The sequence below is a fragment of the Protopterus annectens genome, chromosome 12.part0 (assembly GCF_019279795.1).
Source record: "Protopterus annectens isolate FY-2018-M chromosome 12.part0, PAN1.0, whole genome shotgun sequence".
Classification (NCBI taxonomy): domain Eukaryota; kingdom Metazoa; phylum Chordata; order Ceratodontiformes; family Protopteridae; genus Protopterus; species Protopterus annectens.
In genome coordinates, this window is record NC_056746.1 from 1,261,593,938 (window position 1) to 1,261,616,851 (window position 22,914).

Genomic DNA, 22,914 nt, shown 5'->3' on the forward strand with positions numbered 1-22,914 from the left:
ATTTGAAGTAGAAGTTTGGTGTGAAACTGTGTCGAAGGCTTTAGACAAATCTAAAAATAAGGAAGAGACTAGTTTGCTGTTATCTCTACCTTTACTGACAGCATCTACATAGGTTAATGATGGAAACCATGTTGGGTAGTGGATAGGAGCTCTTTCTGCAGGAGATAGTCTAGCAGTTGTTTTTTCAAGTATTTTGTGGAGCAGAAATAAGACTGCTATAGGTCTAAAGTTATTGTCTTTTGAATTCCCTCCTTTTTGTAGACGGATAATGTGTGATTTTTTTCCAGAGAGAGGTAAAGTACAGTTCTGTACACTTAACATAAACGTAGATACTCGAGTGTATTCACTGTTTCAGTCATCACATTTGGGTTATCTGCTTGCAGTAGCCCTCAGTCGGCCTGATTATCAAAGTCTTGGGTCTTGCGTCGGATGCTGTCTCATCTTCCATGATGTCAGGTAGTCAGGGGTATAAAGCATGCAACCGACACCATTACATCAGTTTTTCTTGCCCCAGACGTCAGGTGCGCCCATAATGGGAAGCAATTATATACAAGGTTACACCTCCAACAAAAAAGCAAATACACCAAAAAGCTTTAAGCACAGCAAACAAGAACAGAGGTATAGTTAATAGAAGTCAGGGGGCTGGAGGGAGGGTAACCAGGACTGCAATAGTGAATACACTCGAACATCTACATTTATGGTAAGTGTACATAACTGTACTATGTTCTTCGTGTTTCACTGATGCAGTCATCATATTTGGGTAGATTCCCAAAGCTAAGGATGGGAGGAGGTAATTAGATAGCATTAGGACCAGCTATAAGGCCCTGCAAGACTGCAGTGGCAAAGCCAGCTCTGGATTTAGAAAAAATTGGCAAGTGGTAATGCTTGGTGAAGGTATGTACAGAACTCCAGGTAGCAGCTTCTAGGATGTCCCTGGTAGGGACACCTCTGACAAAGGCTGTAGAGGTAGATGCAGCCCTTGTTGAATGTGGTCTTATCCCCTGTGGGGTAGGTTTTCCATGGTGCTTATAGCAGAAAAGAAAGCAGTGGCCTAGCCACTTAGAATTGGTTTGCTTTGAAATGGCCTTCCCCTCTGCCTCTGCAGCAAATGCAACTAGCAGCTGTTCAGATTTCCTGAGAGGTTTAGTCTTGTCCAAGTAAAATCTAAGTTGTCTGTGCACGTTCAAGGAGTGCAGTATTTGTTCCCCTTTGTTCTGTGGATTAGAAAAGAAGGTAGGCAAATGAATGGACTGATTAAGGGCCACACTGGATACCACCTTGGCCATGAAGGAGGGAGTGGTCCTGAGAGACACCCTGTCCGCGTGAAAGATAATGAAAGGCTCCACTGCCATGAGAGCCTGCAATTCAGACACCCTTCTTGCTGAAGTGATCGCTAGAAGGAAGGCCGTTTTCCAATAAAGGAATTTCAACTCTGCATTTGCCGCTGGCTCAAAGAGAGGTAAAGTGAGCTTTTCCAGTACAAAACGTCCCAGGCTGGAGTAGGGGCTCTCCTGGGTGGCCTTAAGTTTTTGGCCCCTCTGAAGAACTGCTTCGGCAGTGGATGAGAAAAGAGGGGTGGGTCTGTGTTGCTGAGGCATGAATTTTGATGGAGGAAAAGGAAAGGCCCTTGTGAAGCATCTCAGTTAAGTATTGAAGAATCTGAGGTAAATTGGGTGCTGCTGTGCCCATCCCTTGAGTTTGGCTTCAGGAACATAATCTTTTCCATTTTTCAGCAAAAGATTTTTTAGTACTAGGGCTCCTTGCCTCCAAAATGACATCCCATCACTTGCTTACTGAGGGATGGTAATGGAGAGATCAGTTAATTAGCCAGGCTGCCAGATTCAGGGTTTGACACTGTGGGTGCAGAATCTGGCCCTCCTGCTGGGACAGCAGGAGTCTGAGGCAGGTGCCAGCAGTGACACACTGCGCAGGAGGGGGTACCAGTATTGGCTTGGCCACTCTGGTGCAAACAGTACTGTCCTTGGTTTGTCCTGTTTGATCTTTAGTATTACCTTGGAGAGGCAGAGGGGGAAAGGCATAAACTGATAGGTTTTTCCAAGTGAAGGACAGGGCAACCACTTTCCAAGCTTGTTTGTGGGGAGTCCTTGTGCAGAATTTGTCCAACTGGTAGTTCTGGGGGAGGCAAACAGGTCCATCTCTGGGCTCCCCCTCATTTGCTTCTCAACATGTTTAATATCTTTGGTTCCAGTTTCCACTCGTGTGGGGGTCCATGAAATTTCTGCTTAGGTTGTCTGCCAGTGCATTTAGCTTTCCTGGCAGGAACTGAGCCTGTAGGTGAACTTGGTAGCTCCAGGCTGTGTTCCACAGAGCCATGGCTAGCCTGCAGAGAGGATATGAGTAGGTTCCTCCCTGCTTGTTTATGCACCACAACAGTTGTGTTGTCCATCTTTACCAATAATTTCCTGGAAGAATGTGGTCCTTGTAGCTGTCAGAGCATTCTGTATAGCTAACATTTCTTTTGACTGATATGCAGGTGCATTTGACGTGGGTTCCATTTGCCCTGAATGCACTTCCCTGTCAAGTGAGCCCCCCATGCATAGTCTGATGCGTTTGTTGTTAGGGTTTGGGTGGCAGGGGGTAGTGTGAATGGCAGTCCCTTGATTTGGTGGCAGGCCTCTGCCTTGAAAGGAAGATGGCGTCGGTTTAATATGCAAGTCAGTAGGCCTGAATACACCCTCAGAAGCCAGTGCGCCTGCACAGTGGCTCCGGACCCATCCAAGGTAGAGTCATCCGCAGGTTCCACAGTCGAAGCATCTCGCGGCATACTGGACTCCGAATGGGTCTCACTAGAGGCCTGCAAATCTGAAGTAGCGGGTATCAGGGGCTACAAAAGCACCTCACTGAGTACCGGTGAACTGGCGACTAGCTTAAGAAAAGCAATCAATCTACATATCAAGATTAGATGGAATACCTGACTTTGTTATATGAATTTATATGTTTAGGAATAGCAAGTTATCGAAAGTTAAATGTAAGCACAATTATAGGTTCATAGGTTGGTCCTAGGCTATCGGCCCTAGGGCCTATACAAGCCTAGCCATAACAATTCCCTGGATATTTCTTCCCACAATATTTACTTCTCTGGACCCCTGTCTAGCAGGGCGACTGACGTGATCCCTGGGGTGAATTTTCTATCTCCCATCCAATCATCAAGATTCCCTTTGAAGAGGGCCAAGGAGGCCCTCTGCTTGACATGTATGGGCAGTCTATTCCAGAGTATGAGGGGGGGTCTCTGGGTCAGGAACTTATCCCTCCAGCATGTTTTGTTCATTGTGATGACAAGGTTTAGATCCCTGGAGCGTGTGGCTGTGAAGGATTGGGATTTCTTTAAGTGGAGCATGTCCAACAGCTCAGGGTTTGACATGGCCTTGTATGTTAAGCAGAGATCACCTCTGAGTAGACTATATGCCACAGAGCATAGCTGGAATTTTTTTAAGCTGTCAGCATAGGGCATCTGCTTTAGGTCTGTGATTCTTTTAGTAAGGTATTTCTGCGGCCTTTCCAGCTGTTGCAGATGTCTTGTGAGGTACACACCAAATGGGGCATTGTACTCTATAATGGGTCTAAAGAGGGATGAGTACAGTGGGACAATGACCTCCTTTTTTCTGGATGAAAAGCCCTTAGAGATGAGGTGTGCCACATAGAAGGATTTCCTGACTGTTGTGGCGATGTGGTTATCGAAGGTGAGACCACTGCCCACCTGTGTCCCTAAGTCTGTCATCACACTTTCAGTGTTTAGTGTACTGCCACCTATGTGGTAATTCATGGGTACATGGTTTTTCCCAAAGGGGATAACTATATATTTCTTGGCATTAAGCTTGAGCCCATGGCTCTGGCACCAAGCATCTGTTTCTGTAAGGCCCTTTTGTAGAATATCCACATCATTTGGGGATTCAATAATGGCTCCCAGTTTGCAGTCATCTGCGAACTTTGTTAACCAGAGTCCCTTAGTGTTGGTCTGTACTTCAGAGAAGTAGATGCCAAACAAGAGCGGTCCCAGGACTGAACCCTGAAGTACTCCACTTGTCACCTGTCTGGAGCTGGATTTGGAGTCTGCTACTTTTACAGTCTGGTTTCTGTCAGTAAGCCAGTTGGCAACCCATCGAGTGACATATGGATTTATGCCCTGCTTAGTAAGTTTATCTATGATTCTAGAGTGGGTGATGGCGTCGAAGGCCTTGGCGAGGTCCAGATAGGCTGTGTGGACCTCCATACCCTCGTCCACAGCTCTAGAGACTGATTTGAAGAAGTCAATCAGTTTCAGGAGACAAGATCGGCCCTTCACGAACCCAAACTGGGTGGGGTCCAGTGTTTGAAGGTTGCCAATGTCTTTGTTTATAAGTTCCATGATAATGCGTTCCATGCCCTTGCAGATCAGGCGCGTCAGACTGATGGGACGGTAGTTCCTGGGATCCAAGGTGGATCCCCCCTTGTGGAGTGGGATAACTGTAGCTGTGAGCCACTCATTGGGCACAAAGTCTGAGGTGAGGCTATGATTAAACATGGCACTTACGTAAGGTGCCAGTTCATTTTGCAGTTCATGTAGTACACAGCCCGGGATGTCATCTGGTCCCATGGATGCTGTAATTCTAGCTTTGGAGAGTGCAGTTTCTACCTGTGTGGCTGTGATTACCGGAATATGGCAATCTTTTGCTACTGAGATGGGCCCTTTAGGGGTTGAGAGGGGGGGCGGAGTTGGCACTAAATCAATCTGCTAGGATATTGGCAATATCCTTGGGAGCAGTATATTTAATGCCATTCTGTTGTAGCTCAGAGCACATCTGAGCCATTGGCATTTAGATTCTTGACATAACTATAGAATGCCTTGTGGTTGTCTTTGGAATCTTTGGCAATTTTATTTTCGTAACTAGCTTTGGAGGATTTTATGAGGTATCTCAGCTTCTTACTGAGGCTGGTAAGGGAGTTTTTTGCATCCTGGGATTTTCCTCTTTTCTGCAACAGTTTCTTCCTTCTGTTGTATAGTTTGTTTATGGCAGGGGGCCACCAGATGGGCTTCTTTTTTTTGGAGGAGAGCATCTTGGTTCTATTTGGGATGGCACGATTCATGCACGAGTGGATGTGCTCGTAGAGTGCCTTAGTGTAGGATTCAGCAGTCGAACTTTCAGCTCCCATCTGCGTGAGTGTCATGAAGTTGGTCACTTCTGACTTGAGTAGCATGAAGTTGGGTTTGGAGAAGTTTTTTACGGAGGTTTCCTTACTGGGGGGTGGGGGTGGGATGTGGATGTCAAGGGTGATTAGCTTATGGTCAGACCTGACCAATGAGGGGGTGACCACTGGTGTGGAGCATCTATCTCCCATGTTGATAATGACCAGGTCTAGAATATTGGATCCCCTGATGGGACAATGGATTAGTTGATCCAGGGCATTGGAATTTATGAATTCCAAGAGCCATTGGGAAAAGGTGTTGGTACCCTAGTAGTTTTCCCAGTTAATGGCAGGGTAGTTGAAATTACCCAGTATTAAGGTGTTTGGTTGTATCTTTTTCCAGTTTGTTTAGTTGGCTGTTGGTGAAGCACCCACCAAGAGGAGAAAACGCTGAGAGAAGAAAGGAGCCACTTTTGAGATTTTAAGTATTTTGCTTCAAATTATTTGTTAAGTTTTTCTGCATTGCCGCCTACTTTTGAGCATTTTCTGGCTTGTTAAACTTGATTTCTGTGTTGGTAACTGTATTTAGAACACAACCTAGAGCTGATTATTGAATTTCCTGCCTGCACTTATATTTAAATCGTTTTTTTTTCTTAAAACTTGCATTTTATCTGTCTCTAGCCTAGCACTCAAGTGTGGGGTCATTTACTGCACTGTTCTAACTTGCTGATACCTGTTAACCTCTGCTTTCCTTAAAAAAAACAAAAAAACAAAAAAATATTGCTTTTTTCCCCACTTTTCTGAGATTTAAAAAAATTCAGTTACAGATTTGCTGTTCTGAACTGTTTGTAAGTTTCTTGGAGGCCATTGTTTGCTTGGGCTAAAGGGAAGTCTCTGTTGTTCATCAGTGGCAGTGATAAACATCGAGCAGCCTGCCTGCCCCTGTGGGAGTGGTTACTGCCTTGAAACTGTAGTTTTATTGGCCATTTTGGGTCAATTCCTAACTCCTTGATCTCCCTCTCTTAAAACCCGACTGCCTTGTGGTTTTGGCGTCTTTTCAGACTTGTTGGCTGTTGGTGAAGCACCCACCAAAAGGAGAAAACGCTGAGAGAAGAAAGGAGCCACTTTTGAGATTTTAAGTATTTTGCTTCAAATTATTTGTTAAGTTTTTCTGCATTGCCGCCTACTTTTGAGCATTTTCTGGCTTGTTAAACTTGATTTCTGTGTTAGTAACTGTATTTAGAACACAACCTAGAGCTGATTATTGAATTTCCTGCCTGCACTTATTTTTAAATCGTTTTTTTTTCTTAAAACTTGCATTTTATCTGTCTGCATGGAATACAACTCTCCTCCCTTGAATATAAACTTACATTCGTAAGTAAAACCAAATATAGTACTTATATATTACATTTACATTAATCAAATAGTTTTCTGGCACTTATTGATTTCAGCTTTTTTTTTAATCAGAGTGCAACTTGCATTTTAGTTTTATTAAAAATCCTTATCTGTACTTAAACATACAGTTCAAGTATTGTCTTCATGTTTCCAGTGATTTGTTTTTTAGCCTCTCACTTATTTTGAGAGTTCTTTCATCTCCTTCGTTTTAGCTACCATTTTCTTTTGGAAAACAGGAAAGGGCTTCACAGGAATTTTCTACACTGAAGTCTCTGTAGTCTGCTTTTCTGTACTTGTTGACTGGTTACTTGTTCCTTCACCACCTTCTCCTGCTTCCAGCTCTTATCTTTCCATCAGTTCATCTGCTTATTGAGGGTCCTTGGACATTTTAATCCAAGTGGGTAGAAGACTCAGTAATGCAAACAATAATAATTTGAAACAAAACATAATTTTGTTAGAGTCTTATGGAAAGAAAAGTATTTCTTACTTTGTGTTCATCATGAAAAATCATTACTGATGTAGATCCTTGCGTCTCCAACTTTTACAGGTTCCACTCTGCATGTTGCTGTACCAAACTACCATGATTTTCATGTGGATGGCCTGGGGTCCTTTGGCCAAGAGAAACTGGAACTAAGGGAATGCTCAGATTTCCAACACACTGATGTGTAACTTAACCTCCTGCAGAATCCACAAGCCCCATTTCATCTCCCCCCAAGTGTGTCCCCAATTCTTAGGCAGATGAATGCATGCATGGTGACTGTACGATACTCTTGTGATATTTGAAAGGAACTTCCCTACCACGAGGCAGAGGAATGGAGCCAATACTGCAGGCATGGCATGCAACATCATGCTAATTCTGTGGGACTGTGACTGTCTGTACTGATGCCACTGAAACCTGACAGTCCAATGCAAAAGCAACATATGCTGGTGTGCATGAGGTGCCATAAAGTACAAAGGTGTATACTACAACAGTAAAGCTATCCTCCCAAGGATATGACCAGCCCTACCAGCATTCTTTAGCCACTGTACAGCTACAGAACAGCAGTATGAAGTCAGTGAGTAGGGCACCAAAACTTCACAGCTTTCTTGCCCCACAACAGGGAGTCTACAGCCCTGCAAGAAGCTGGTAAGAGTAGTTCTTCCTTTACCTGAATAGGGCAGCTAAACAGCTGCAAAGTACATGCTTGCTTCTAGAGAAACGGTGTCAGACAAAGTGATGAGTGAGCTAAGGAACACAAGAAAGCCACAGTGGAGTCACCCATTAGGGGCTGAGGTGAAGGGAAAACTGAAGTCAAGACTGAAGCTTCCTGGAGAACTTTTCTTGTGGCTCGGGAAGGGAATGATCGAATTACTGGGACCCAGGTCCATGTCCTCCTCAGAAAAGGTGACTGAAAAATGGGTAGTGGAGCCTTTAAGACTCAGTACTGCCTTCTGATAGAAAAGTTAAGTTCTGTGGAAAAAGATTTTAGTGACAACCACCAAATACACTAGCCCTTTCCTCTGATAACACTTTGATAGGAAAGTGACACATTTTCAAAAAATGATGCATTAGACAGAATCCCCACAGGGAACCAGGATCGCCTGTCTATTGAAAAAGGTATGACAAGCAGGTAGCAGTACTTGAGAGAGTTAATGAAACAAACTGACTAGAAAAATAAGTTTTGAGGTGAAAGTTTTTTTTAATGACAACTCCCAAAATCACACGTTTTGACAGAAAAGTAAAACGTTTTCTCACAATGTATTTGAAAGGCATTGCTCAGAGGGGACCATGACCACAAATGTATGATCCTAGGTAAAATTTTTAGTGATTACCACTAAACACCAGTTCTAGCCTCTGGCATAAAAATCTGATACAAATAAAAAAAATGTCCTTAAAAATGAAGTTGTGTAAGGTATTCTCCAAAGAGGCACTTTCCTGCCTAGTCTTAGAAGAGCAGTAGACAACTGGTCACTTAATGTATGCATTGAACAGTGCACTTTGATGGCAAGAAAGTTCTGAAGTTCTGGTATTCTAACCAGTTACCCTTTATAATGCAATTTTCAAGCTGTACAGTTGGATAGGGCACATGGAAGATGTCATAAAGCTTTGGAAGCTGGCTGGCCAGTCGGTTTGATCCTTGGCAAGGTATATGCCATACAGCTTTAGTCTACTGCAACAGCAATCAAATGATGACCATCAATGGAGGCTGCCATGTAAGCCCAATATCTTGGGCTTGACTTCTGATGCGTCTCCACGTCACAAAAGAAGTTGTCAAACCACCAAAAGGGGGATATGATCTGGATGAGGTCCAGGAAGGTTTTCCATTCTATGGGATCCAATAAGAATCCTAACTTTATGTGCTGCTTATGGGTAAAGTGCAAGCTTGCTATACAGACCATGACACCTAGGATGCAGAATGGTCTGGATATAGACAAGGCCTGCCCTGCTAGCCATATTAGTCAGTCATCTAGGTACGGGAAGTCTTTGGCTGCCTCAAGTCTCTGATGAGTAGCTAGTACCACCACCAAGAATTTGGTAACAAGAGTTTGTGGTGAGACCAAAGGGTAGGCATCTGAACCGACTGTCTCTCACTTGAAAATGCAGGTATCGCTTGCACTTTTAAGCAATCTTTATGTCTACTCTTGACAGGCAATTAAGCACCATTTGCACAGACCCCAGTCAAAGCTGTTTTGCTACAGAATCATTTGGGCCACTGAGATTCAGAATGGGCTTGTGGTCCTTGGCCTCTTCTGGTACTAAAAAGAACCTAGAATAATATTCTTGAGCTATACAATGTGGTGAGACCTCCTAGATGGCTCTCTTGCTTAGGAAGATCAAGACCTCCAGCATGCATCTCCTGATGGGGAAGAACAGCCTGGCAAGATTTTTAGTTGTTGTTGAGATCTGTTGAGAGAGAGGGATGTAACAACGTCATATGTCACTGACCCATCTTCCCCATATAATTTCCCATATAATCTAAACCACTTAGACATATGGATTAACAACCCCCCCCCCCCAATCTTCCTCCACAGTGCATCAGGCAGTAAAAGACTCTGGGCTGCTGCTGGTGACTCATAGCTTCTGCGTACCGCCATTTGGTGTCTATTCCTTCTGTCTTTGTATCAGTTACTGCTCATGAGCCCTGGACTCGACTTTCCTGCTCCTTACTTGGTAAGGCAGTTATAAGCTGAACTGGAACCATATCATAAAATGGCTAATCTGTGTTTCTGTAAATGCTTTCTACAGGGGCTGAAACTTCACACCCACATTCAGGTGTTGGCCTGCTCTTCCATGGTCCTGAGGATCCTGCCTATTTCCTCTCTGAACAGGATCTGTGAACAGGGAGCCTATAATTAAGCTAATTTTTAAAAAAACAGACAAAACTGTAAACCAACAAAGATAAACCGCAGGCCACAGAAACTCCGACAGACAGTGCGACCAATAAACAAGCAATATACACCAATCAATACAAAAAACAATAGATTAGTGCTTTTAAGTATAAACTTCCATCAGACAAAACACAGTGTTTGAACTCCATTTAAATAACAAAAGGTACTAGATCACATGATCATGATTGCATAGCTCCAAACAAAGCATTAAATTTAAAGTGATAAAAAACACTTTTAAGAGAGTAAAAAAATAAAGGTAAAAATGTCAAGTTGAAATGGAATTCAAACACGGTTTTATTTGATGACGTCTATACTCAACCAAAAGCGCTAATCTGCTGTTTTCTTGCATTGTTTGTGTATTGCTTGTTAACTGGTGGTACTATCTGTCGGAATCTCTGTGGCCCATGGTTTATCTTTGTTAGCCTATAAACGCTGTCTGAACACCCTTAAAGTGGTAGGCCTGTGTACCCATGCACTGCACTTTAATGCCAGTTGTAATATCTCTGGTTGAAACCTCAGATACATCATACATAACATCCATTCTGTGGTTTCTCAAACTGAAACACTTAGTAGCCTGGGGCCTAGACACTTGTTTGAGGTTCCCGCTTGGCAGGCCCTTGGCCACACAAGTCATTTGGTTGGTGAGATCCCCCTGGAAATAGCCAGTATGGACCAGGTAATTAAGTATTCTCAAAGAAAGCAAAGATTAATTAAAATACACATTTCTAGCCTACCTATATCCCTGATGTCTTTATCTGGTGGATGGCTGGCAAGGTTCTGTGGCATGAGAGTTCTCTTATCGACTGCAACAATTATAGTGTCTGGAAAGGGCATCAGTGTCAGGGTTTCCCCAAGCAAACTTGGGTGCGCCCCTTAAAATACTCACAAAAGGTGAGACCACTCAGCTGGCCTGTAGCAATTATATGCTTAAGGCAGAAGAGTCAAAGATTAGTCTACACTGGATTTCATGGGCCAGGGGAGTTTACCCCTTCCCCAAGGGGGGGGGACAGGAGTAATCTAGAAGGGAAGCCTTTCTATCCTTGTTTGTCAACAACAAACCGGAACATTAAGATCCTCAAAATCCCCCTCTCATAAAGAAATGAGAAGGGAAAGGCCCTCACCAAAGAGTAGTCATTTCTTTGAAGTCAAGATTACTGAATACAACATAGTCAAGTCCACACAACTGAAAAGTCAAGAAAGCTGAACAAAGTTATTGACACACAGATTTAGTAAAACAAATAAATAAATAAATAAATAAATTCACGACACACAACGCTACACAATTATCCACAGTCTTTCTTGTGGGGGACAAAGGTACCCATACTCTCATAAAAGAAACTCCACATAAATGAGAGCATCCATTTATAGCTCTAAACTCAAGTTCAGGTCCCCAGCAACTAAGGGGACCCAAGTTCTAAGAGACATTCCAGTATGGGACGGTCAGCACTGGCAACCTATATAATGTAAAAGATGGGTGTTTCGGGTGTCTCTCTCTCTCTCAGGCTTCTCATTGCCAGCCAATGACTGGTGCAAAAGGTAGCAGTCTCAAGTTGTGGGACAGCTCATGACTAGTGAGGAAAGCAAAGCCAGCTCCTGGACAAACTTTGCAAGAGACAGCTTTGGCTAATGTCTGGCCTCAATATATTTTACTTTCTCCTGTCTGTCCAGCAACAGTATGGGGATTCTGCAAGGAACCATTCTGCTGTTTCTTACTCTGGCCATTCTCACCAGCCAACGTCTGCTCTCAGTGTGACACAGACCTCAAGTTTCTCTCACCTGCTGTGGGTAGCTAGAATGAAATGCTGGCATCTGTGTCAACATTGCATACCATAAACATACATGAAGTTTCACCAGTCTCTGTGGGGGGATCCGACTTAACTAATGTTTCATATTGTTCTTCTCTACCACAAAGTGCCACTACTGTTGCTGCTAGCAGGAACACCACGAAAATGAATATGCTTTAGGGAATGAACCCAAGAACCTGCCAATAACATTTTAAGGAGTGAGATCTCAACTGTGTCAGCAGAAAAAAACAGCAAAGAACACAGAAGCATGGGGGCAAAGCATGCCATTCTAATCTGATACAGGACATCATGACATAACCTGCATTGAGACCACGGGTGAACATGCTACCAAGCACTGAGATGAGCAGATTCAAATAATGCATCACACTGGAGACACAAAGTTAAAGCAGAACTCCATCAAAGTCAGAATTCTCAGCCTGTGTCATTCACTAGACCTTGAACTGGTGCTGCCTTAAGCAATAGACATTAGACATTGAGAGAACAGCACCCATCACCAAGGCCAAAATGTCCACAAAACTAGACTTAGCAGAGTGTTACTCATTGTATACAATGCCAAAGAACAAGGCATCTGGGGTAACCACTGTTACTACCACCTTGCTTGGAACATTCAGACTGAAGAAGCAAACAAACTATTCTCTTGCCTCTCCCACAACTGCTAACAGCATCAGGAAGATGCTTGGCATAGTCCTTTGTACCTTCTGCCAATACAATATGCTAAACTACAATGATAAATTAACAACTCAGCAGAATAATTTCAGCACATTTACTAATGTTAATGCAGTCTGGAGTGGAAATCTGCTGCAGTGCAGGCTCCAAAAAATATGCTAACAGGCACTGACTGGGCAAGACTTCTAAAAATCCAGCCTCTGGAATTTTGTCACCCACTGCAGAGAAAATGGAGGTGTGTCATATTACCATGAAAGGAAAAGGCTGCAAAGAAATCCAGCAGTAAGGCTCAGTGGATAATAACATAATGCAGGAACAGGACAGTTGCAATTAAAATACCGAGAGTGAAGACTCTAGTAAAATATGTTTTTTGTAAATGCACTATTCAATAACGAAGCTGGCAATCCATAAATCCACTTTGGGATTCAGCTGTATAGTTTGAAAACATCAATGTTTAGCACAGAAAAGAGAACATTTAGATAGTTGAGCTTTCTTTGAAAGGTATATGCCTCTCCTTCAGACTCTGGCACTGTCAAAACAGCAGTTGTGTTTAAAATGGAGAAACAGTTCCGGGCAGAGTACTACTGATAACCTCCGGCTTAGCTCAGGTACAATACTCTCACTATTAAGCAGTGACGAATACTAACCAGCACAGGCATTTGCATGTAGGGAAATACAGGCTCAATGTTTAATCATCATCTCCAGCTTCCTAGAAACAGTTCAGTTCGAAAAAGGTCTCAAAAGTACCTTCAATAGCAGAAGCAATAAAACAGAACCACCTAGGAAGGCTAATTTTTGAAATACTGTGATTTTATGACCTGAGACGGCAGAATGATCCACAAGTCAAAATAACAACAAACACTTGTCACGGGGGGTGGGGGTGGGGGGGTACTGACTGCCGCTTCCAAAAGAATAATGCATGGCATAAAAAACATACTGCTATATCAAAAAATCCTCAAATGATCACCAAGAACTGGAGCTATGGAGATATGGCTGTTCCAGGCACCATGACTGCGCCTCTGTCACATTTTGAAATAGTACTGAAATGTGTGAAGCAGCAGTAGTGGCTGCATTGTCAACTTTATCCTGCTATAACAAAAATAAATGGACAAACCTTTGAGTTTCGGGACCCACAAGATGCCACGAAGCTTTTGGATCCCAGTGTAGTTCACGCAACCTGTGCTTCGGATGACGATGAAGGTGACTAAAGACAAGGGACAGCAATTTGGAACTTAAGCAGGTAAAAATGTCAACATTTTTATAACAAAGGACACACTCCACATGTCATGGATTAATGATAAAAACTGTCACTAGTGATTCCTTAATGGAAAGGTCATACAAAATACAAATTAATAGATTGTCTCACATTCCACAACAAATCTACCTACTTTACCCTTTTCTTTGCTGCAATATATTAATGCACCAGCAGCCTGGTGATATGAGGGCAGTAATGTATGTTCTCACATTATGAACTTTAATAAGTAGGAGAAGCAAGTTTGTTCCTCTTACATGTACATGGCAGTGCTGCAAGTACCTGGCAGGTTACTCTCAATGCTATTCAAACAAATTTAGCTCCAACAGACAAAGCTTCAAATACCTTATGTACAGAACCAACCAGTCACCTTGCCACACAAAACATTTGTCTACCCAGGTAATCAAACAGTCCAAGACATCACATTTCTAACATGATATTTCCTTGCCTACATTAAGCCAGATCTCACTTGCCTGTACAGCATGGTGAAAATGGATGGATGAATACTGCACTCCACAACACACAGGAACCAAGGAAAAACAAACTCCAGGGACTAAAGACCCTGCACACTAAATGCAAGAGCACGTATAAATGAAATCAATGGCAAAAGCTTTTCAGTGGGTTACTAATGGCAGTTGAGGTACTCTGGATGAAGGATATTTAGGTAACTCTACTGCAAAGGAGTCCGGGTGACAGCAGTAGGGAAATTATAGCTTGATGAGTCTTAGTGCAATTCTAAGAATACTGATGGAAAAACTTGAAGTATCACCTGGTAGTGTTCTAATGGTGAACGGTCCATTTGTTCCTAATTAGTATAACTTCATAGCTAGCTTGTCGGACTGCAGTTTTGGGTGTACCAAGGACCCTCTGAGCAGAATCAACAGGTGCAAATACTGAGAGCGAGTAAAGTACAGTTCTGTACACTTACCATAAATGTAGATGTTGGAGTGTATTCACTGCTGCATCATTACATTTGGGTTACCTGCTTGCAGGTAGCCCACAGTCGGCCTGATTAACAAAGTCTTGGGTCCTGCATCGGTTGCTGTCTCTTCTTCCATGACGTCAGGGGTATAAAGCATGCAGCCGATGCCATTACATCAGTTTTTCTTGCCCCAGATGTCAGATGCCCCCCTAATGGGAAGCAATAGTACAATCATATACCTCCAACAAAAAAGCAAATACACCAAAAAGGCTTTTAAGCATAGTAAAATAAAGTAGAGGTATAGCCAAAAGAAGTTAGGGGGCTGGAGGGAGGGTAACCAGGACTGCAACAGTGAATACACTAGAACATCTACATTTATGATAAGTGTACACAACTGTACTATGTTCTTCGTGTTTTACTGTTGCAGTCATTACATTTGGGTAGATTCCCAAAGCTATGGTTGGGAGGAGGAATTCAGATAGCATTAGGACCAGCTATAAGGCCCTGCAAGACTGCAGCGGCAAAGCCAGCTCTGGATTTAGAGAAAATTGGCAAATGATAATGCTTGGTGAAAGTATGTATAGAACTCCAGGTAGCAGCTTCTAGGATGTCCCTGGTAGGGATGCCTCTGAGAAAGGCTGTAGAGGTAGATGCAGCCCTAGTGGAGTGAGGTCTGATCCCCTGGGGGATAGGTTTTCCATGGTGCTTATAGCAGAAATGAATGCAATGGCCTATTCATTTAGAAATGGTTTGCTTTGAAATAGCCTTCCCCTCTGCCCCTGCAGCAAATGCTACCAGCAGTTGTTCAGATTTCCTTTGAGGCTTAGTCCTGTCCAAGTAGAATCTGAGTTGTCTGTGCACATCTAAGGAACACAGTATCAGTTCCCCTTTGTTCTGTGGATTCGGAAAGAAGGTTGGCAAATGAATGGACTGATTTAAGTGCCACACTGGATACCACCTTGGGCATGAAGGATGGATTGGTTCTGAGGGACACCCTGTCCGCGTGAAAGACGACGAAAGGCTCCACTGCCATAAAGGCCTGTAATTCAGATACCCTTCTAGCTGAAGTGATTGCTAAAAGGAAAGCTGTTTTCCAAGAAATACATTGTAAATCTGCAGTAGCAGCTGGCTCGAAAGGAGGTAGAGTGAATTTCTCCAAAACAAAGTTAAGGTCCCATGCTGGGGTTGGAGCTCTCCTGGGTTGTCTCAGATTCTTGGCCCCTTTGAGGAACTGTTTGAGCAGTGGATGAGAGAAGAGGGGGGGGGGGGTTCTGTGTTATAATGAGCTGAAATGACTGAGGCGTGGATTTTAATGGAGAAAAAAGACAGGCCCTTGTGAAGCATCTCAGTTAAGTATTGTAAAATCTGAGGTAAATTGGGTGCTGCTGTGCTTATTCCTTGAGATTGGTTCCGGGCAAACAATCTTTTCCATTTTCCAGCATAGGATTTTCTAGTCCTAGGCCTCCTTGCCTCTAAAATGATATCCATCACAGGTTTACTGAGGGAAGGTAATGGAGAGATTATGTAAGTTAGCCAGGCTGCAAGGTTCAGTGTTTGAAGCTGAGGGTGCAGAATCTGGTTCTCCTGCTGAGACAACAGGGAAGGAGTCTGAGGCAGGTGCCATGGGGATAACAGTGACACACTGCGCAGGAGGGGGTACCAGCATTGGCGTGGCCAGTCTGGAGCAATCAAAATCATCCTTGGTTTGTCCTGTTTGATTTTTAGTAGCACTTTGGAGAGCAGAAGTAGAGGGGGGAAGGCAAAGACTGATTTTTCCAGCTGATGGACAGAGCATCCACTTTCCAGGCTAGTTTGTGGGAAGTCCTTGTGCAAAATTTGTGCAATTGGCAGTTCTGGGGAGAGGCAAACGGTCTATATCCGGGTCTCCCCATTTGCTTGTCAACATGTTGAAAATCCTTGGTTCCAGTTTCCACTCGTGTGGGTCCATGAGGTTTCTGCTTAGTCTGTATGCCAGTGTATTTAATTTTCCTGGCAGGAATTGAGCTTATAGGTGTACGTAGTAGCTCAAGGCTGTGTTCCACAATGCCATGGCTAGTCTGCAGAGGGGGTAAGAATGTGTACCCCCCCTGCTTGTTTATGTATCACAAAGTACAGTTGTGTACCTACCATAAATGTAGATGTTCGAGTTTATTCACTGTTGCAGTCATTACAACTGGGTTATCCTGCTGGCAGGCTACCCGCAGTCTGCCCGAGTTCCAAAGTCTAGATCCGGCGTCGGTTGCTGTCGGCTTCTCCCTGACGTCAGTGCGCCAGGGGTATAAAAGATGCAGCTGACGCCATTTTCTTCAGTTTTTCTTGCCCCAGATGTCAGGTGCCCCTAAAATGGTAGGCTCACTAATGCCAAAAAGCATGCATACCCAAAAAACAACTTTTCCTTGATCTACAAACAAATACACCACATAGGTTGTAAAGAATAGAGAAGTACAGATAATTCCCAGCAAGGAAAAGGGGGATGGAGGGAGGGTAACCTGGACTGCAACAGTGAATACACTCAAACATCTACATTTATGGTAGGTACACAACTGTACTATGTTCATCGTGTTTCACTGTTGCAGTCATTACAATTGGGTTGAATCCCAAAGCTATGGTTGGGACGCTGGAGCTAAATAGGATTAGGAGAGGCTATCAGGCCCTGCAGAACTGCAGTGGCAAAGCCTGCCCTGGATTTAGAATAGAGAGGTAAGTGGTAGTGCTTTGTAAAAGTATGCACTGAACTCCAAGTTGCAGCCTCTAAGATGTCTTTTGGTTGGTACTCCTCTGAGGAAGGCTGCTGAAGTGGCTGCTGCTCTGGTGGAATGTGGCCTAATGCCCTTAGGCACTGATTTGCCATGCTGTGAATAGCAGAAATGAATGCAGTGGCCTATCCACTTGGAAATAGTCTGCTTTGAGATAGGCTTTCCTTGTGATCCTGCAGCATATGCTACTAGAAGCTGTTCAGTCTTTCTGAAAGCTTTGGTTCTGTCCAAATAGAAGCGTAGCTGGCTGTGAATGTCCAAAGAATGCAGAAGTCTCTCACCCTTATTCTGTGGGCTTGGGTAAAAGGTAGGCAAGTGAAATGTTTGGTTAAGGGCCACACTGGTCACTACCTTAGGCATAAAAGTAGGGTTTGTCCTCAGAGAAATCCTGTCAAGATGGAAAATGATTAAAGGTTCCACAGCCATGAGTGCCTGTAACTCTGAGACTCGTCTAGTGGAGGTTATTGCTAGGAGCAGAGCTGTTTTCCAGGATAAGAATTTTATATCAGCTGCAGAGGCTGGCTCAAAGGGAGGCAGTGTAAGTTTTTCCAAGACATAGTTGAGGTCCCATGCAGGTACTGGAGCTCTCCTTGGGGGTCTTATGTTTTTGGCCCCTCTGAGATACTGCCTTAGTAATGGATGAGAAAAAAATCGGTGGTTCTGTATTATAGTGAGCTGAAATGGCAGAGACATGAATTTTAATGGATGAAAAGGAAAGGCCTTTATCCAGCATCTCAGTTAAGTATTGCAAAATCTGAGGAATATTTGGAACATTCGTGTCAATACCTGTGCCTGGTTCCAAGCACAGAATCTCTTCCATATTTCTGCATAAGATTTTCTGGTGCTAGGCCTCCTGACCTCCAAAATAACATCAAAAACTGCTTTAGAAAGAAGTGCGTCTTGAATGGCTACATTATTCGCCATGCTGCCAGGTTTAGGGTCCTGAGTTGGCTGTGCAGTATCTGATTGTCTTGTTGAGTCAATAAGTGAGGAATTTGAGGTAGTGTCCAAGCTGGGCATTGGACAAGCTCTTTAGGATTGGGTACCAGTGCTGGCGGGGCCAGTCTGGGGCAATCAATCATTTTTGGCTTCACTTGCCTGACCTTGAGGAGTACCTTGGGGAGGAGAGGCAGAGGAGGGAAAGCATATACTGTTAGGTTTTCCCAGCTGAAAGATAGAGCATCCACTTTCCATGCTTGCTTGTGATAAGTCCTTGTGCAGAATCTTTGTAGTTGGCAATTGTGAGGGGAGGCAAATAGGTCTATGTCCGGGCACCCCCAGTTCCTTGTTATCATGCTGAAGACTTGTGGATCCAATTTCCACTCGTGGGGATCCATTAGGTTTCTGCTTAGTTCGTCTGCCAGAGAATTTTCCTTCCTGGCAGGAATTGTGCTTGCAGATGGACTTGGTAAGTTCATGTCTAGTCTGTAGAGGGGGTAGGAATGTGTGTCCCCTTGCTTGTTTATGTACCACATGACTGTGGTGTTGTCCGTCTTTATCAGTAGTTGTCCTGGATGAAGTAGATCCTTGAAGGCTGTCAGGGCATTTTTAACTGCTAGCATCTCTTTTTGATTGATATGTAGATGCATTTGACTTGCAGACCATGTGCCCTGAATACATCTTCCTGCCATATGTGCCCCCAGGCATAATCTGATGCATCTGTTGTCAATGTCTGTCTGGCTGTATGTAAGGTGAATGGCTATCCCGTGTTGTGGTGACAGGCTTTTGCCCACCATCGAAACTCCTGTTGCAGGCAGGGAATGAAGGTAATTATTGTTTCCAGGCTGTGGCAATGTTGAGTCCAAACACTTTTTAGATACCATTGAAGTTTACTCATATGCAGTCTTGCATATGGAATTAGCAGAATGCAGGATGCCATGAAGCCCAAAGCCTGCAGAATTTTTCTTGCAGATAATTGGGTTTTTGTTGTTTTCAATTATAAAGGAATTCCCAAAATTATTCTAGCATGTCCAAAGGTCAGTTGTCAATCTCCTCTCCAGTCCAGCTGGTGAATCTGGGAATCTTGAGGCAATGTTACAACTGCCTCATGTACACAGACAACCCTCTCCTCTTCCCAACAAATTCCAACACATGTGATAGATGCAACCATATAGCCAAACTGGAGGCTAAGCTCTCTCAACTCAGTACTGGCATAACCAGTCAGGAGGAGAAGGAAACCACACTCACTACAATTCCAGTCTCACAGACCTACCAGGACACCAAACCAAACACATAATCACACAAATACATACTCGGAGGCTCTAAATAAAGATCTGCCTAAGCAGCAGAGACCTCTAAAGCAGACACCCAAGAAAAACGCTACCCCAAAACAAAACACGTGCAACACATAGCTCACAAAGCCAGTGTGCCAAACAGTCACAGCCCTTAAGGCTAAACAACACACCTGATACACTTGTAATAGGTGACTATCGTCAGGCACACTGACGTCCCGCTCACCAGGCTGAACAAGGAGAAGGTCACGGTGAGCAGCCTGTTGGGCGCTAGGATTCGCCACATAACACAAGCACTCAGGTCACTCCAAGGCAAGTACAAATATGACTCAGTCATTGTCCATGCTGGTGTGAATGACCTGAGACGTACCTCCCTGGACTACATGAAAAGAGACATAGAGGAGCTCTCTGAGCATGTAGCCCAGGCCGGTATGACCCTGACCTTGAGTAGCATCTTACCCTCACCAAGAATGATGCCACAATATGAAGACAAGATGATCAATTTCAACAATTGGCTTAAGTACTGGTGTCATTCAAAGGGGATCCAATGCCTGTCAGCCTGGGATGATATGCTCGACAAGCCACGATGCTTCACTAGGGATGGCTTGCACCTGTCACCCCTGGGCTTTCGGATATTGGCAAAGGCTCTTGCTACCCCCATAGTGCCTTTTTTAGGCAAGGCTCAAAAGACAAACCCACCTCCATAGGTATCACAAGGGATAAGAAACTAAGAGTAATGCTACTCAACGCCAGAAGTATAAACCTCAAGATGCACGCACTCAAAACTCTCCTTAGCATGGAGAACATCAATATCTGTGCAGTAACAGAAACCTGGTTCAGGGCTCCCGAGAGCACCCCAGCACTACCAGGGTATACCTCATACCATGCTTTTCGGCCCCAAAACTTGGACCAAACCACAAAAGGAGGGGGAGTATCGATATTCATCAAAGATACCCACACCTCCAGGTTGGTGGCAAAGCACGAAGCATCAGAGACTATCCATGTGCAACTAACAGTGGGTAAAACTGCCTTCCAGTTTATAGCCTGCTACAGACCACCCTCCCAAACCCAGGAACCTCACTCGGCCTTCCTGAGAACATTGGAAAATATGAAGATCTCTCCAAACACCATTATATTGGGCGACTTCAACTACCCAAATATAGACTGGGAGCATTACTCTAGCTCCAACACCCTAGCCCAAAGGTTCCTAGAATTCATAAACTCAAATGCTATGGAACAACATGTTACCACTCCCACAAGAGGGGAAAACATACTGGACCTGATCATCACCAACATGGGGACTCTATGCTCCAGACCAGAAGTGTATCCCTCACTGGTAAGAACAGACCATAAACTGATCTCACTGGATATTCACATCCCGACCCCACCCCCTGCCACAGTGAAAAACCACAGTGAAAAACTTCTCTAAAGCAAATTTCACACTCCTCAAAACCGAGGTGGAATCCTTCAAAGCCTGTGGAAAATACGGCCCAGGCAGCAGAATCCTTTATAAATGCATTCTATGAACACCTTCAGGAATGCATGGATCATGCAAATCCCAAATAAAACCAAGACCCAATCCTCCAATGGCAGACGTCCTGTCTGGTGGACCCCAGCCATAAACAAACTATACAATAGAAGGAGGAAGCTACTACATGATAGAGCAAAATCCCAAAAAGGGAAGGCATCTCTGATCAGTATTAGCAAAAAACTAAGGGCACTCATAAAATCGTCTAATGCCAGCTTCGAGAGAAAAATTGCACAGGACACTAAGGATAATCACAAGGCTTTCTTTAGTTATGTTAGGAACCTGGGTGGGAATTCCCAGATATGCTCAGAATTAGTCCAAAATGACAAAAATACACCGAACCCACAGACATTGCCAACATCCTAGCTGACAGGTTCAGCGCAAACTTCTCCCCTCCTCACCAAAGGGCAAATAGCTATCCCAGCAGAGTGCTGCCCCTGACATCTCAGATGCTCAGGTAAGAGCCGCCCTCTCCAAAGCACAAAACACAGCATCAATGGGACCAGACGGTGTCCCGGGCTGCGTCCTACATGAACTCCAAGAAGAGCTCAACCAAAACATAAAACTACTGTTCAATCTCAGCCTTACTACAGGATATGTACCCAAAGAGTGGCATACAGCAACAGTGGTCCCTCTCCACAAAGGTGGTGCCTCAACGGACCCTGGAAACTATCGCCCCATAAGCCTGACTAGCTTGGTCTGCAAAGCTATGGAAAGGATCATCATGGACCTCATAAATAAAGATATTGGGGACCTACAGACACTGGATCCTACCCAGTTCGGCTTTAAGGGCAGATCCTGCCTCTTAAGCCTGGTCGACTTCTTTGAAACAGTCACCAAGGCCATTGACGAAGGGAAGGTGGTCCACACAGCCTACCTGGACCTCGCAAAAGCCTTCGATACAATACCCCACTCGGGCATTATAGATAAGCTCACCAGCTTAAATATAAACCCCTATGTCACTAGATGGGTTGCAAACTGGCTCAAGGACAGAACCCACATGGTTAGAATTGCTGGAGCCATGTCAGACTCCAAACCAGTTACAAGTGGCGTCCCACAAGGCTCAGTCCTGGGACCTCTCTTGTTCGGTATATATTTCTCGGAGGTACAGGCCAACACAGAAGGACTGTGGCTGACCAAGTTCGCAGATGACTGCAAACTGGGCGCCATAATCGACTCTCCAGCAGACACAAGCATCCTCCAAAAGGGCCTCATAGAAACAGACAACTGGTGCCAGAGCCATGGCCTCAAGCTAAACGCCAAAAAGTGTATAGTCATCCACTTTGGCAAAAACAAAGTGCCCACAAATTACCACATAGGTGGTAATCCATTAAGTACAGAAGTAATTAGGGACCTGGGGACCCAAGTTGATAGCAATCTCTCATTTGATAACCACGTGGCCAAAGTGGTTAGAAAAACATTTTATATAGCCCACCTAATCATGAAGGGATTCACATCTAGATTAGGGGAGGTCATCGTGCCTCTTTACTCATCCCTCATCAGGCCCATAATAGAGTACAATGCCCCTTTTGGGATGTACCTTACCAAACTCCTGCAGCAACTGGAAAGACCCCAAAAGTACCTCACCAAGAAGATTAAAGGGCTCAAACAGATGCCATATGCTGCCTGGTTAAAGAAACTCCAGCTCTACTCAGTGGCATACCACCTGCTCAGAGGCGACCTGTGCCTGACGTATAAAGCCATGTCCAACCCGGAATTAAGGGACATGTTGCACCTCAAAAAATCCGAATCGAGCTACACGCTCGAGAGACTTGAACCTCAGCACTAAAATAAATAGGACATGCTGGAGGGACAGATTCATAACCCAGAGGCTCCCTTCACTCTGGAATAAAATCCCAGTCCAGG

The 22,914-nt window shown here is 44.2% G+C and overlaps 1 protein-coding gene across 2 annotated transcripts in view; it reads right to left on the reverse strand.

Annotated features, from left to right (window-relative positions):
• NCOA6 (nuclear receptor coactivator 6) overlaps window positions 1-22,914 on the reverse strand; it is a 1,393,760-nt gene that overhangs the window by 157,445 nt on the left and 1,213,401 nt on the right. Inside the window, exon 9 of one of the 2 annotated variants that reach the window (XM_044090285.1) lies at window positions 13,474-13,563. The exons of the other annotated variant lie outside the window; for it this stretch is intronic. Within the exon in view, the coding sequence (XP_043946220.1) occupies window positions 13,474-13,563 (90 nt within the window). The remainder of the gene's footprint in view (window positions 1-13,473; window positions 13,564-22,914) is intronic. 2 annotated transcript variants of the gene reach the window in all.